Source organism: Tasmannia lanceolata, unplaced genomic scaffold, assembly GCF_043159265.1.
Source record: "Tasmannia lanceolata isolate RefF3 unplaced genomic scaffold, GAP_Taslan_0.1 ptg000018l, whole genome shotgun sequence".
NCBI classification, from domain to species: Eukaryota; Viridiplantae; Streptophyta; class Magnoliopsida; order Canellales; family Winteraceae; genus Tasmannia; species Tasmannia lanceolata.
Window position 1 is genome coordinate 11,049,555 of NW_027518695.1, and position 17,304 is coordinate 11,066,858.

At 38.0% G+C, this 17,304-nt stretch overlaps 2 protein-coding genes across 2 annotated transcripts; both read left to right on the plus strand.

The window, feature by feature from the left end:
• The first annotated feature begins 3,179 nt into the window (after positions 1-3,179).
• LOC143849588 (putative germin-like protein 2-1) lies at positions 3,180-4,647 on the plus strand. The gene is made up of 2 exons (XM_077358651.1): positions 3,180-3,291; positions 4,112-4,647. Exons 1-2 carry the CDS (start codon positions 3,180-3,182, stop codon positions 4,645-4,647), a joined length of 648 nt encoding a protein of 215 aa, XP_077214766.1.
• Positions 4,648-7,662: 3,015 nt separating this feature from the next.
• Positions 7,663-16,211, plus strand: LOC143851180 (Radical SAM superfamily protein). Its single transcript, XM_077360525.1, has 10 exons — positions 7,663-7,923; positions 8,046-8,121; positions 9,246-9,343; positions 9,943-10,044; positions 10,221-10,307; positions 10,409-10,525; positions 12,272-12,375; positions 13,813-13,952; positions 14,060-14,196; positions 15,548-16,211. Exons 1-10 carry the CDS (start codon positions 7,696-7,698, stop codon positions 15,722-15,724), a joined length of 1,266 nt encoding a protein of 421 aa, XP_077216640.1. The 5' UTR covers positions 7,663-7,695; the 3' UTR covers positions 15,725-16,211.
• Positions 16,212-17,304: the final 1,093 nt, after the last annotated feature.

Here is a 17,304-nt window from a genome sequence, read left to right on the forward strand (position 1 = left end):
GAAAGCCAACTCAGATTCATGGTGCGTCACTTCCTACTTGATTGGAAAGATGGGAGGCTATCTGACCTTTCCTTCCACTGGGTCCCACTCTTGATGAGTGATCAGTGTGCAGATTCTGGTTGGCACACACTAGGGTGGGCCCACTGGATGGACGACGGTCTGAGGGCAGAAATTGAAGTGCTGTAAGAATGCACCAGGTTGATAACAAATCACGGGCAGGACTAGGGATGCCGCAACTTAGCCAAAATAAAAAAATAAAAAATCCAACTGTGCAGATCGTTTGTCTTGTATTGACGAGAGTGTTGGATCAGATCCTGGCCAAGAATTTCAAATTTAGGATATTCAGCTTAAGTGCAATCAAATTCCAAATTACCCTTCTTAAAATTCTCTTGTTTCCAGAAATACCCCCATTTCACTATAAATTCCAATCGTGTCCCAAGTGCATTTAATCGACAAGAAAGAGACAAACCATGGTTTTTCCTGGAAGATATCATTAAAAGCTACTATGTTTTTAAATCAAAGGAAAATGACCCAGAAATTGTGTTTTATTTCTGGACGGAAAAAAGACCGTTTTGCCTCGAGTCTAAATGGAGAGCAGCCACCTCAGATGAATCAAATGAATAAGACAAATTCTGCTGAAAAGTTAGCCTGCGTGGCTGCTCTCACGTGCAAGAGCAGGCCGCGAAATGCCTTTCTGCCATGGTTCCTAGCAAATCCCCAAAAGAATTAAGCCACAATAATCAGTATTGAAGTGTAGATATATTTGTCTAGAGATTATAAATGTACCGTCCTCTACAAATTGGAGGTTTATGATCATCCTATTAAAATGATTTTCTGGGTACAGACCTGTAGAGATGATCCAGGGGGTACAACTTGTTTAGCATTGTAGCCCAACAAATGGACTGTTCGGTGTTGGAAACGTGTTCCATTAAGGGATGGCCCACATTGACATACTTAGAAATTAGGGTTCTTAGACGTTTGCTAAAAGTGGGTTTTTAGTGCAAGTGAAACTAACTCATTCCCTAAAACTTAAATACTGGAGTTGCTTAATGGGAGTGACTTTTCCATCAATAAATTGGGTTTAGGGTTTTCTCTGAATGGTCTCGGATCTACCTAGAACAGTCAATGATTCCATTGATCGAAGCATAAGGCTTCGATAGATCTGAAGGATACATCGAACAGAGTCTGTCAAATTCGTCGGGGAGTGTCTCCAATAGTAGGATCACGCACATCGTCAAAGCTTCAATAAGATCATCATGGTCCGAGGTAATGATCTTTTCTTCTTAAGGTTGTTTAAATTTCTAACAGTTGGTATCATGAAGTTGACACCATTGATGACCCGATCTCATTTTCACAAGCTATGAGTGGAGTAAATGCCATGTCTTGGTATAATGTCATGAAGGATGAGATGGATTCCATGGCCAAGAACCAAGTTTGGGATCTCGTTGAATTACTAGAGGGAGTCAAACCCGTTGGATGCAAATGGGTTTATAAGGCTAAAACAGACTCATATGGTAATCTCGAACGGGATAAGGAAAGACCTGTGGCCAAAGGATTTTCTTGACTCAAAGGCGTGAATTACCATGAGACCTTCTCTTCGGTTTATAAAGACTAATTTAGGATAATCATGGCATTGGTGGTTCATTATGACATAGAGTTACACCATATCCATGTGAAAAAGGCCTTCCTCAATGGGGATCTAGATGAGGAAATTTATTTGTATAAAGCTTAAGGGTTGACATCGGATAAAGGAAAGCACCTCATATGCAAATTAATAAAATTTTGTGTTTGGGCTAAAACAGGCATCCGCGAATGATATACTAAATTTTATGACTTGATATCCTCATTCAAATTGACAGCTCACACACTACACTAGGTTTTTGGTTCAAGTCTCAAGACACACAACACAAAAGACGAGAGTTGAAAACAAAAGAGGAATCTTTCTTTTGAATCTTCCCTTCAAAATTTTGGTCCAAATTTCAATACTTTGAGTTCAAAATTTTACTTTTTCAGAATTCTAACAGTTTAAAAAAACACACTTGACAAATTAATGGGGGCTAGGGGAGGGAGGGAGGGACTGGGGAGGGGAGTTTATCTCTTTCATAGTGAGGCAAATAAATGAAACAAACACAACAAAAAATATGGAGCAAAGAATAATCTGAGGGTCATCCAAAAAGAACAATGGTAAAGAGATTTGTTGTCCAACATATGAGATGGACATCATTAAGAGTAGCGTAGAGTAATCTAAATAGACAAGTGTAACTTAAAGAGAGGAGTCTCATTATCAAAACAGGGAGTTCAAATACCATTTCCTAGGTATATATTATCTTAAAGTTATGCTGATATTTCCACCCTCTTCCTCGTACTTCTGTTGCCTTTTGTTTGTCTTCGGTGAAAATGGCCGCATTATCATTTTCCTATATATATCTTAAATTTAGAAGATAGTATTGCCAACAACCATCAAAGACAAGGGTGTGTCCTTCATTTAAGATAGAATATATATAGAGATTTATTAATATAAGGAAAAATCATATAAGAAGATTTTGTTTTTGTGAGAGAAAATGACATGGACCCAATGCCACATGTACGGTGATCGGGTCCATTTTTATCATTTTTAATCTCAAATCGGGCCAGTTGCCCTTGATCCAACCCACATCAGAAGAATTTTGACCGAGCATGATGAAGATGACATCCTAAAGATGCATTTAAGCCATTAATTAAATTTTGTACACCTCAGTCAGGCGATTGAGATCTCTCTGTTCGACATCAGATGGACAGTCCTGATCTCCAAGATCTTGCTAGCCAAATCTCTTAAAATGAATACACAAATGTTTGGAGCTAGCTAAGGATACCTCTACGATGATAAATCTAGGAAGCCCCATGTGTCAAAAGGGAAAAAAATTGAAGTATAATATGCCCGTCCTGCAGTACGTAGTACATGGAAACTTTGAATGAAGAAAGATACCCTTTCAATGCTTTTAGACGGCAACCTAATCCAGTTGTGCATTGGATTACCCCTTTCACATGTATACGGTACACGTACATCTCTCTCTCTCTAGTCTCTATATATATGACTTTCAAGCCATGCGTGTTTCATCAGTACTAGGCATTCGTAAGTGTTTAGGTGTTTGATCTCTTCCTTATTTTCAATTAGTAGACTTAGAGTAGACGGTTTAATAATGGCCACCCCGATTCTCATATTAGGTCTCTTTGCTCTCATTTGCCCTCTTGCTTTTCCTTCCTATGCAAGTACTTTGCAAGACTTTTGCGTGGCCAACCCCAACAGCCAAGGTACTCTCTCTCTCTCTCTCTCTCTCTCTCTCTCTCTCTCTCTCTCACACACACACACACACATTTCAGCACTTCCGCCTTTCATGTTTGTCTTTTCTTTAAAATTCGAACCAAAGAGGTGAAAATGCAAAAGAATAAAGTAAAATGAAACTAAGACTTCATGCATCTTTCGAAGTACATTTTGAACTCATTTTTTCCTCAGGAATGTATCATTGACATTTTTCTCAATAAATTTATGTAAAGCTTCAAAAATTAAACTGAAGTTAAAACCTTAATTTTAATTATTTTTGGAAAAAACACTCTGTAGTGGACGTGGTTCATCACGTTAATGAAATTAGATTAGTATGCTAATAAGTTCCAAGTGCATTATAGAAAACTCAAAATAGAATTCGTTCTCAGTCTTAGGCTGCATGTGAAAAGCTAAATTTGAGACCCTTCGACCCTATAGCACTTCCATATGTCCTACAACATTTTATTTTTCAATGTAAAATCTAGTTAGTCAAATAAAAATGAAGAATCGATAAATCATGAATAGTTATTTTAGATTTTAGAATTCAATGGCATGTACTGACAAGTATTTTAATTAGCTAAAGCATCGTTTCAAATCCCTTTTTTAAGCCTGGATTTTTTTGGTTTTTTTGTTTACTTTTTTTTTTTTTTTTCTGGCCATCATACATGCATTGTGATAATTATGATAAATTATAGCATGATCTAATAGTTAGACATGCCTTGTTCCGGATTAATAATAACTAATACTACTGCTGTACAAACATTATGAAGGAAATCCCTTTTCTTGAAGTTATTTGTAATTTGCTAACAGGATTAATGAGTGGCCTAGCATGCAAGGATCCTATGATGGTTGGAGCAAACGATTTCTTCTTCTCGGGGCTTCATCTACAAGGAAACACATCGAACCCACTCGGATCCAAAGTCACTCCAGTCAATGTGGCCCAGGCACCAGGACTCCTCACTCTTGGCATCTCCGCGGTCCGCATAGACTATGCACCATGGGGTCTCAACCCTCCCCACACCCACCCTCGGGCCTCTGAGATCCTCACCGTCATAGAAGGTACCCTCTACGTCGGCTTTGTCACTTCCAACCCCGAAAATCGCCTCATCACAAAGACCCTCCAGAAGGGTGATGTGTTTGTCTTCCCAGTAAATCTCATCCACTTCCAATACAATGTAGGACCAACCAATGCCATTGCTATTGCTGCTTTGAATAGTGAGAACCCTGGTGTCATCACCATAGCTAACGCTCTTTTTGGATCGAACTTGCCCATCTCTAGTGATGTTCTTGCTAAGGCCTTCCAAGTGGACAAGATGGTAGTCGAGGATATCCAGAATAAGTTCTAGCTTGCTAGGTAATTATAAGAGAGGAAAGAGGATAAAGACAGGGAAAAAAAACCATCTCTCTCTAGTTTGACAGCATTTGTGTTTTAAGTTTATGGACGTTGTAAGTCTTAATGACTAGTCATTGTGTCATTTAGAATGTGATTGGATTGTAATCGATCGTGTTGTGCACTTTCTTTTTCATTTAATATGAACGTGTGTTTGTGTCTCACATTGTTTTTACTCGTCAATTAAGGGCCTGTTTTGTTGGTAGGAAAGGCCTTTGCACTTGAAAGGGGTCCTTGGAAGACATTCTCCTCTTTATTACTTCCTTAGAAAGCTGTTTTCTGCGTTTTATTCAACAAACCTGAAAAGGTGACCTTTTCCACGGAAGAAAGTTTCACTTCTCTTATACGGATGCTTGTTTCCCAGAAAAAGGAAAATTAATTAAGTGAGGCTCACATGTATAGCAAGCCGGGGTCCAATGAAAAAAAAACAGTGGACACACATGTATACTAGTCATTGATCTACGAGTGGGATGGAGGGCCAACACTGACAAATAAATGAGGCCCATATAAAGTAATGAATTGTATATCAGTGGGGTCTACTTAGAGGGCCTAACGGTAAAAAAAGATAATAAACCCCAGATGTATGGTATTCAATGATCCACTTACAGAACTAAGATGAAGGGTCCATGACGAAACAGGTAGAGTTCATCATTTTCCTTCCATTGGAACAACTGTCAATGTCATTTTTGTTCTACAATTGTTATTTGCTATCAAAAGCCGCTAGTTGTCGCTTCTCTTTATTTTCTCTTCATTTTCATTCTCTTTATCTTTCAACTTCTATTTCAATCTTTGATTTTCTATTTCAGTTGAGGTGTCTTTCTTCGAGGTGCGTGCCTAAAATAGTCACTCTACTCAGTTGAGGGGCCTCAATTCCTTGAGGTTCGTGCGTGAGAGAGTCAATTTCCATGAGTATCATTACTTGCCGACCCATGATGTCTTGCCCATTGAGGCCTATTCTCGCCCATCGAGGCATCCTTTTGCCTATCGAGGCTTTTGTCCATTGTGACCCATTTTCAGAAGGTTCGGTATTCAAAACCGGCCTAAAGACTCGCCCATTCCGACTTGAGTCCAATTTAGTTCTTTGAGACTCTGCATGCCTCATCTTTCATGTGACACATTCTTCATACATGCGACAATTCATCTTCGGCAATATCAACAACAGGCGGACATCAATCATAACAGTGTGCATAAAAAAAATTTACATTTCTTTTTGGGGATATCTATTATAATCAAACGTATATCGATTTCCAATCCATATACGTTTGAGGGGGCATGTTAGAGAATAAGATCGTATCTCATGAGATATGACAAATTAGTGATTTGATTATTAGATTAGGTAATTTAGCCTGATTAGGTAACTAGATCAAATTTGCTTTATCACTTTCTCTTCTTATCATGATCCCTTTCTATGTTTATCTTTTGAGTGTTCTATATAAACACTCTTTAGCATCTTTGTAATTTATCCAAGAATTAGTGAAATCCTAAATTTATCACGTGTGGCTGACTGGCTGGCAGTCTGATGTATGTGCAAGTTTGCACTTAACTAGACATCAGATTTGCAGTTGGAATGCTAGGCAGATACCAGAATGATCCAAGTATGGATCACTGGAAGGCAGCAATCTGATAATGATTCCACTAGAATAGGCATTCACTAATCTATTCATAAAGATTTTCACTAAATAAAGTGTTCAATTGTGGGAATCATTATCATTAGGATATGTAGGATGGAAATCCTCACCTTGGGATAATTACCAGTATGATTTGTGCACTTGAGACTCTTTATGTGAACTGAGGTAAGATCTTTAAGGAATATGGACTTTTTGAAATGTATGGCCTTGTGTCTGGTTTTTAAAATGCCTAAACCAAGAGTCTTTTTGAAAACCTAGGCTTGTCAATATGGACAAAGTGGGATACTGTTGGAAACATGTTTCAATTAAGGGATGGCCCACGTTGACATAGTTAGAAATTATGGATCTGAGACATTTTTTAAAGTAGGTTTTTAAGCTAACTAAAGATAACCTTCTAAAGAGTCCTAAATTAGTACGAGTTTCAGTGCAAGTGGAAAACTAACACATTCTCTAAAGCTTAAATACATGAGTTGCTTAATGGGAGTAACTTTTCCTTTGAGAAATTGGGTTTAGGGTTTTCTTTGAGTGGTTCCAGATCGTTTCCATGAAGTGATGGCCCACATTGACATACTTCGAAATTATGGATCTTTGACGTTTTCTAAAAGTAGGCTTTTAAGCTAACTAAAGTTAACCCTCTAAAAAGTCCTCAATTAGTAACAGTCTCAGTGCAAGTGGGAAACTAACGCATCCCCTAAAGCTTAAATACATGAGTTGCGAGTAACTTTTCCACTGAAAAATTGGGTTAAAGGTTTTCTTTGAGTGGCCCTACATCTACCAAGAACAACCGATGATTGTATTGATTTAAGCATAAGGTTTGAATAGATCTGAAGGCTACATCAGAATAGAGTCTTTCGAGTTCGTCGGAGAGCGTCTTCAATGGCCGAATCACACTTATCGCCGGAGCTTCAATATGATCATCATGGTGTGAGGTAACTATCTTTTCCGCTTAAGATTCTATAAATTTCTGACATTGGGATCTTCTCCCCACCGTAACCTTTGAAAAATACTAGACTTTATGCCCATGTACCGTATAAAAATTTAAAGTCCAGTATTATCCAAAAGTTACAATGGCGCTCGCTTCGTAAAACGATCCAAACCGTTCATTTTGTAGGCACAACTAAATAGGCGAAAATCATTTTCATAAGATGATCCTGACCCTCCAATCTGTCGAGGGACTGCACGTTATGGAAACCTCTATAGATCAGAGGGCTAGGATCATCCTATAGAGATGATAACGGTCTGGCTCATCCTATGGAGTGGGCCCTATTGTACTTTCAAAACACACTGGACTTTACGCCCACACACCAGATAAAAATCTTATTTATCTCATTTTCCACCGTCTTCCGAGAGCGAGAGGGAGAGGGAGAGAGGTAACAATGGCTCTGCTCCATCACATGTGCTCGATTCCCTTCGCACGTGCCATCCCAGAGAGAGAGGTAACAATGGCTTTGCTCCAACACATGTGCTCGGTTCCCTTTGCACGTGCCATCCGCGCACGCTCCCTTTCCATTCCCTCTCCCACATGTGTCCCTCAGGTCGACTCTCAGGTGCTTCTGGGCATGTCCGAGCAGGAGCTTCAAGACCTCGCTATCCACTTCGGACAGGTGCTAAAAATAACACAACCCCTTTTCTTCCTTTTCAGCCCCAAACCCCACCCCCCCCCAAAAAAAAAGAAAAAGGAATCGTGAATTTCTCATTGTTTGTATATTTTATGATTTTTAATCAGCAAAAATACCGAGGGAAACAGCTCCATCATCTTCTGTACAAGGCTAAGGCAAAGGAAATTCATGGTTTCAGTCAGTGTATGCACTTTCTTCTTCCCTTTTACTGTCATTTTTTTCTTTAATCTATCGAATTTCTTGTTGGGTTTGGAAAATATAAACCCAATTTAGTTTTTATTTCTTTTTCAATTCTGGGTCTTGATTTTTGCAATTTGTGATTACATTGTTGAATGGAGTTTATGTACTCTTTCTGTCCTTTTTTTGTTTCTGTTTTGAGATTTTTGTTAATATGTCCTAACCCCTAAGGGAGGGCTTGCCTCGGTATGGTACTTGGTGGGACCTAGCCTGGTATGGGACAGGTTTAAAGGGCCGGGCCGGACACAGGACAGGTTTAAAGGGCCTTCCTTAGAGCTTTTGGAGTATTGGTTAGGTGCCTAACATTTGGTACTAGAGAGCAGCCACCATGTCATGTGTTCAGCCACGATTTTGGCTATGTTTGGTTGCTCGGGGATGGCTCGGAGAGTAGTGGAATAAGAACTCAAAAGGGAGGAGACAAACATAGAAGATATCTAGAATTACCACTCAAAGCATAGTGGAATAGTGGTAAGTAGTGTTTGGTTGCGCGGCAGTCCTCTTGGAGAGAAGTTGAAAAAGTAAGGTTGTCACTACCAATATAGAGAGTGAAGAGAGGGATATGGAAGAGAGAGAAACGACAAAACATTTCTCACTAATCTTCTACCAAAATTTTACCATTTTGGTAGAATTTAGTTGGAAGATGAGCAGAGGGAACATTAGTGCCACGTGGACACCACATGGGATAAAAACAATAATGATGTCCTAAATATGTTGGGGAGCCAAGTAGAGTTTCATTGCAATTTTGGCAACCAAACAAGGAATTGGCATTCATTGGAATTTCACAAATTCCAATGAATGCCCAACGTTTGTGCCACCAAACATAGTCGACTTCTGTAAATGGCTACCCGGGAATAAGGCCAGAGTGAAAGCTGCCATAGGGTAGGCCGCTGAGGACGGCGGATGCAAAAGCATGGTGGTATGTTACGTTCCTAGGTATGGGACTAGGTGGGACCCAGCCTAGTACAAGACATGTTTGAATGGTGTAGCCTAACGTGTCCCATCAGCTCTAAAGCTTTTGTCATTTTGGTTAAGTACCTTACAGCTAATTATATCCAAATTTTGTTGAACAGTACCTCAGGCCTTCAGGACCGATCTTCAGGAAGCAGGATGGCGGGTTGGGAGATCGCCTGTTCATCGTGCTGTTACTGCAGCCGATGGCACTATTAAGGTAAGCCTTTCCTTTTCTTTAAATCTTGTGGTGTATCTGCTTCTACTGTTTTCTGTTTATTTGCCAGTATTAATATTGTTGTTTCTTTAGACAGTGATGCTATCAGATTGTCTTTTTCTTTATTATTTGAGTTTATGTAGTCTTTGTTGAATAAATAAATGTAGAAATTGGTGAAGAATTAGGCTGTTTATATTATTTTCATTCTATTTTTATTGAACGGTTATGATTTATTAATAAGAAGGCAAGAAAAGTCCAGCGACTGAGATGGTCAGGTCAAAGACCAAAACAAAAACAAAAATGCTCGACTCTCAAGGGGGAGTTGATCAAACACCTCTAAAGTCACTGTCTCAACACTTAAGTGGGTCAGCTGATCCAGGCAAGAGAGAATGTTTTGATATGTATTGGGTTTGGTATTTCGAAATTCCAGGCAACAATGCAAATGAACTTCCAATAGTGGAAACATTTTATATTTTTTTGGATCCTGTGTTGAATGATATTATTTGATCCTCCATAGAATTTGAAGAAATTTCATTGTTTTGGAAACTGGTTAATGGTTCTAATAGACTCCTACTGTTTTCTTGTCACCTCTGATCTTGCAGATACTGATAAAGCTGGAGGATAATAGACTGATTGAAACGGTTGGGATACCAGTTGAAGATGATAAAGGTTGCTCTCGCCTTACTGCCTGTGTCTCATCACAGGTAAAATGTTATTACTGAATAAAACCAACAGTATGCATGCTGGCTGAGGACCTCTCGTTTTCAATCACATATTTTTGCTCATGTACTCAGTTGATTATAGTCACATATATTTTTCTTCTTATGTTGATTGTCATTCTTTTTCTAATCATTTGTTTTATTTTCCTTGAAATTTACAGGTAGGCTGTCCACTGCGTTGCTCATTTTGTGCTACTGGCAAAGGAGGTTACTCACGAAATCTTCAGCGACATGAAATTGTTGAACAGGTTGACTAAAAAATATCTGGAATCCATCCCTAAATCAACTTGTTTCCTCATTTTAATTTGTAGCATTTATATAATGGAATATTTATATTTTTTGTATTTAGGTATTGGCCGTAGAGGAGCTCTTCAAGCATAGGGTGTCAAATGTCGTGTTTATGGGAATGGGTGAGCCAATGTTGAACCTGAAATCAGTTTTGGAAGCACATAGATGCTTGAATAAGGTTCGTTTATAACCTTTCATCCATACTGTATTGTGTTATTGGCATTTGTTGCTTAGTTTTCTTCCATGGAGCGGATCAAATAAAAATGGCCTTTGAATTCCCACTAATTGAAACTTTGATGGCCATAAAAAAGTAATATATTCTCATAACATAATATATACACATGCTTGAAGAACATATGTTTGTGCCAGTCTTTTTGCTTTCATAAAGTCAGCATCCTCTAAACAGATCCAAAAACTGCAATAATGTTAATTATTCTCTTTTCCTGGTTAACTTTTTTTGACTTATGAGTTATTTATTAAATCTAGAACGTTGGAAGCAGTTTCTTTTACTATATTGTACTCCTGGAGTGTTGATAGAAAAAAAAAATTGTTCTTTAAATGCATATTTAGTTAATGATGTTGCAGTTATTTTCTTTAAGGTTTGATTCAGTTCCCAGTTCCTGTTCAAACTTTTGTTAGCATCAGTCATTCTTGTGCATTTACCTTTGGTAAAATGAAAATTGCCGGTTCTGTACCCAATTTTTTGTGGATTTAGGGGGTTCCGGCTGCCAATTTATGCGAGTAGGCATCATATACTAGTTTGTGGCGAAGCGATGCTGAGTGGATATTTTGGTCCAGGTCTTTGGTCATATCATTTTTTAATCCATCCAATAAAACTCAAAGCACCGTGCCACTTTTGCTTCTAGAATGACCTTCCAAGTGTGTAGAGCTTATTTCACATTTATTTGGTCTAAACAAATTTTCAGTTTTGATTCTGTCAACCACCCCTCATTAAGGGAGGTTCTGCATCATATAGTTAGGACCCTAAAGTTATTATTAATTTATTTCTTTTCTTTATGCATTTTTTTATTAATAAAGGCATTTTTTAGCTTGGTAGTTTGTTATGTTGTTGTTGGAGAATCAATTGAATTTTGATGTTGTTCTTATTGTCGCTATTGTCATTGAAGTTTCGTTTAGCTCAAAGTGTGCCGAATTTTCATCCATTGAATTGTGTTAATTTTGTTTGAGAGCTTCTTTGATAGTTTGGTTTGTTTTTTAACTATAGCAATGCATCTTTTGGAAAGCCTGCTATTGGAGAATGAGTCTTTTGTCCATTTGCCAAAGTAATTATAGGATGCATCTTTTGGAAAGCTTGCTATTGATGAATGAGTCTTTTGTTATTTGCCCAAATAAATTACGGGTTCGGCACAGACATTTTTTTTTCTTTGAATGATCAGACATCTGGTTTTTTATCCGATCTAAAACTGAACTATATTATCAAAGGGGGGCGGGAAGTGATGACTGTGGAAGTAGTGCGTTGATGGAGAAGAGGCTAGGCTTGATTGATTTGAGTAGAAATTTTGTAATGACTCAAACCTTGTGGAATGATAAATGGTTAATGACACAGAACTCATTCAAGAATAATACATGTTAATGAAACATCAGATAAAACTATTCGAAAATACATAACGGCATTATCAAATGGACGACGAGACAATCTCCAGATAAGCTAATCTAGGCAGGTTAGGCAATTTCAGGAATGGTTTATTTAGGGTTTATTATCTGCGTATCAAAACAGCGCCTTTAAATATTTAACTATTTGAACCTTTGAACACAAACCAGTAGTTAGCTTTGAGTAACCATGATGGTCCATCCATATCCTATAATACCCTTTGTACCATTTTTGTGCGGATTTATTGAGCAGGTCTTGTCTATGATTTTTTATCAAATGCATCCATATTAAAGTATTCTTTCTGTTTTCAAGGATGTACAAATTGGGCAAAGAATGATCACAATTTCTACTGTGGGGGTTCCAAACACAATTAAAAAGTTGGCATCATACAAACTGCAATCCACACTGGCTGTCAGGTATGCTCTTTTTCTATCTGTAGGAATACTTTGCTTAAATTCCATATTCAAATATGGATACTGCTGATGCCACTGGTTCCTGGGTCAGCTAACTGTTGCAAAAGACACCTGTAAATATAAACCACTGTTTAAAAATTCGAACGGGAATACAGCCAAGGTAAAAAGGACTCAACCGTGCAAGTCAATGAATACGGCCACTGTATACATCGAAAACCAAAAGATTACCTTGGTTTTCTGAAAAAACCAAAAGATGTTTGCGTCACTTTGCATTTTCAATTAGCTTTTAATTTTTCAGTAAATGGTCAAGTTACTTATAAATTTTCAGGGCATGAAACAGTGCTTTATAATTTCTAAGAAGCACCCTTTTTAGGGGAATAACCGAGCAGTGATGAAAATGCCAGTTTATATATTAAAAAATCTCTAGAATACCCTTAATTTCACTCTAAAATGACTTCTTTTCTATATAGTTAATACTGAGAAAAATATCTGAAACACTTCCATATTTTCAGACTAGTTATCTTTCTACTTTCTCAAGTATTATCCCAAATTTTTAGACTACCAAGGTGTGTTTGAATGCAATGTTTTCTTCCTTTCGGTGAAATAGTATCCCGCATAAAACTTATTTTACACTGTTTGGGTAGCATATTTTCAGCAGACTCCATATTCAAGGGTGATGAATTTTACATGAAATTCAATGGAAATGTCATCCTCTCTCTCTCTCTCTCTCTCTCTCTCTCTCTCTCTCTCTCTCCCTCTCTCTCTCTCTGTTTCTTGCATCTCTTCTTCTCACCTTGTGCCATCTCTCTGGGTTAATATTGCATCCTTGGAAAATATATGATTTCGCCAAAGTAATGTAAAACCTATTTCAGGTAGAACTTTTTACTGTCTTAAGCTTCCAATGAATTTGAAACTTTAAGCAAAAGCAAAATCAGCACATCCAAATTCACCCCAAAAGGAAGACCATTCATGTGTTGCACAGAATTACCATGAATACTGTAATAAAATGATCTGAACACAGTGATTTTTATAAGATAAGGCTACTGATATCTGCACAACCATGTTTTGATAATGGGTCCAACTCACCTTGTTTTACACTTTTTAAGTGGCTGCCGAGGGCTTTTTGGGAATTGTAATAGCCTTTTTATAATATATAATCCAAATTCATGCCGGTATTGTCTTGGTATAATATCTACTTAAACTCTTCTTGTTTCAAACTTTATTTTGGGTGACTTTGGTCTAACAGTCATTACTTTTCCTATAAAATAGGTATAGATATGAATCAGTATGCCTAAATGAACATAATCACAGATAACCTCGCAGTAAAAAGATATGCAAATTCTGCATGAGAGATAGAACTGATGTGTTTGAAGTATTATTTTCTTTCCTGTGATATTCATGTTGGCCTCAACTAATATACATTTTTGCCTTTTGCTTTAGTTTACATGCTCCAAACCAGAAACTCCGAGAAACAATTGTTCCAAGTGCAAAATCCTACCCGCTGGATGCAATTATGAGCGATTGCAAGGACTACTTCCTCGAAACTGGCCGTCGAGTATCCTTTGAGTATACACTTTTAGGTAATAATACTGTAGTTCTTAGTGTGCTGGGCCTTTTTTTCTTAAGTAGGAGAATGGAAACAATAAGAATAAACTGTAGAAACAGTAAAGGATTTATTTTTTGGCAGCTGGAATTAATGATTGCGCGGAGCATGCAGTAGAGCTCGCTGAAATGCTTCATCGGTGGGGAGGTGGTTACCATGTGAATCTGATACCTTTCAATCCAATCGAAGGTTCAGAGTACCGACGACCCTACAAAAAAACGGTATGCTTATCATTTCTGTATCAAGGGAATTTTCTGAAATACATTTCTGTTGTTTGGGAACTGTTGGACATTTTTAGATTAATCTATTTGAAGTTTTATGGCCATTGGATTCCAATCATAGTTTGTTGAGGATTTCCACCTTACCATAATTTAATGCCCAAACTCCCTATCTAATACTTGATTAGTTTCCTCTGTATTTTCTTTACAATATTTAGTTGTTTTTTGTATAAGATTGTAGATAACTATAGGAGATGTAACTCTTGTTAAGAAGAAAATGGGATTTAATTTGGAATCTCTGTTATGTAGAAGCCTGTGATAACAAAAGAAAAGATCGATTCGGGGAGTGAAATATATAGGAGAAGAAATGAGGGTGTATGATGATTAATTTGAAACATAATGGTAATTGTGTGTGACCTTGAAGCTTATTTTCGGTGGCCACCTAAATCGAGTAATTGACTATTCTTATTTCATTGTGCATATTGATCATTGGGGATCAATTCATTTGGGATCAATGATGAATTGAGTCTTTAAGTTATAGTGGTCTCAGCCTCCCAGGGAGGGACATCATACAAGCAAAGAATAGGAGAGGTGGTGGTATTGACCTTAGAAGCACGAAGCGGGTGGGGGGTGGGGTGGTGGTGGTGGTGATCGGTCTAGAAGAGTCTAAGTTTGGGGGCACTATGGGAGCGTGTATGTAATATTTTCTGTATACATCTAGTGAATGTACACTAGATCGTAGTGCTCCTCATCAGCCTCTAGGGGTGAAGGCCATTTTTGGATTGTGAATAGTAGCATCATGTTGTTTTCCGTTACAGTTCTCCTAAATCTCCTACAGTATACTGACACTAGAGCCAATCTTCTCTGGTTCTCGTCTCAAGTGTTCTTTTAGTGGTTTGAGAGAAATTGAACTTCCATTTCCCTTTCAATCATGTGTCACTTCAAACTGTGGCCACATGTACATTGTACAATTTCAAGCACGGATAATGATACCAACATATGCTTATTGGCAATTCTTCAATCACAATTCCGCTGCATCAAATGTGGCCTAAGTTTCTAACCAGTTATTGATGTGTGCACACCAAACAAATATTGAAGGTGAGTCTAAGCTAATCTTACTCTTCCAAACCAAATGTAGCTTTTCTAATATGACATTGATTTCTTGAATTAAAAAGAGGCTTATTGGAAAAAATGGTTATTTCTCTCAATGAACTGATGAGGGAAATTACTTAAATCTGCACCGGTTAGCATTATCATCCTGCTTATGAAACTAATATCTATTTTAATTTAGTTCCAGAACAATTGTGTTCAAAAAAAAAAAAAGTGTGTTTAACATGGATTTTGATATTGGCAGATACTAGCATTTGCAGCTGCCTTGGAGTCCCGTAAGATAACAGTGAGTATCCGTCAGACACGTGGCCTCGACGCGAGTGCAGCTTGTGGGCAGCTCAGAAATGAATTCCAAAAGACGCCTCTACTCACCGTCTCTGACAACGAACTCCCCCAACCCCAATTGATGCTACAGTCATAATATCGAAACCTTCACGGACCGTCATCAATCAAAACAGAAGCCAAAATTGAACGTAATGATCAATCATAGGAGGCATCTCCAATCTTGCAGAATGATGGTGAGCTATGTATAAGAGCAGAAAATGCATTAGATGATGCATGGATGAATGGTGAAGTTTTAATCATGATGCACCCGCACCAGGCAAAGGTTTGAGTAGAGAGCTGCCCCTTCTTATTCAGTGTCAGAAAAATGTTGAGAATATATATAGTGCATTGCAGGTTTCTATCATTCATGTTCTTGAAAACAGATGGCTAAACGATTGGTTTGTGCTTGTCTTTGTTCATTCGCCGCATTTGAATTTTCTGAGTTGATAAATTCATAGATAGAAATCTTGAATTTGACTACCGAGCTGGTTTAGTATCTTCTTGTAATGGCCTTGTAACAAGTCTAGCTTTTTGTTGAAGTTAATAGAAAGAGCTAAAAGAGTTTCATTGGGCATTTTTGATAACCTTGTTTCAATTGTCCAAAGGCAAATTACTTGGACGGTTAGCATGATTTGTCCAAACAGAAACAGAGTTCCATTGAAGTGGTGGGCCCATTGTTGTTATGGGTTGAAAATTGATTTGAAGCCTATTAGGTCTAATCTACTATTCATTTTGTTTTTCACATTTCAAATTAGCTAAAAATTACAGGCTCGAAGGAAGTTGGGAGATTGGGCTGATTGTGGGTTAGCTGTATTTGTTTTGGGATTCAGTGGCTATATACTTCTTAGGGATGCCTAGTCCCCTATGCATGTATTATGGGGGGATCTGCTAGGGACCATCAAGAAGGCATTTCACGGGCCTGCTGTTGCATGAGGGAGCAGCCACCACAGATGAATAAAACAAAATCTGTTGAAAAGTGAGCCTATGTGGCTGCTCTCTCGTGCAACAGCCGGCCTGCAAAATGCCTTCTGCAAGGTCCCTAACAAATCCCTATTTTAAATTTGCAAAAAAAATAATAAAAATAAATAAATTTGAAGGTAGTAATTTAACCAGAGGCTCTCTTCTGTCCAATGCAAAATCATTGGTGTTTATCAAATCTTTTGTGAAGTGAAATATGTAAAATAAGAGGTACAATAAACTGAAGGGCGCTTACACTTAAGAGCGCCCTAACAAAAACCAGCCACAAGGTCGCCTCCACTGGATCCTCGTCACCAATATGCATCTATACACCTCCATTGGATCCACGTCACCAATATGCAGTTATTATTTCTGAACTTTTACATGGTTCAGTGCCATTATAAATGCATAATGGCGACGTTGATCCAATGAATTCGCCCTTACTACTGGTCTTTGCAAGGGCGCCATTCAGTTTAAGTAGAGGTCCCAAGACACTCCAACAGATGCTTTGATTTTATAATGAGATAATGGCACAAAATAGTTATAATCCACAAATCCGATCCGAATTGGATCTGTCGACAGCTCTAATAATGAAATAACAGCAAGTCGATTCTTTTCGAGTCCCTTTTGTTTTAACTGCCTTGTTGAATACAAGGAACACATGAACAACAGTCGATTGAAGCCATCTAAACCCAGTCACAACAGCCAAAAATATCACAC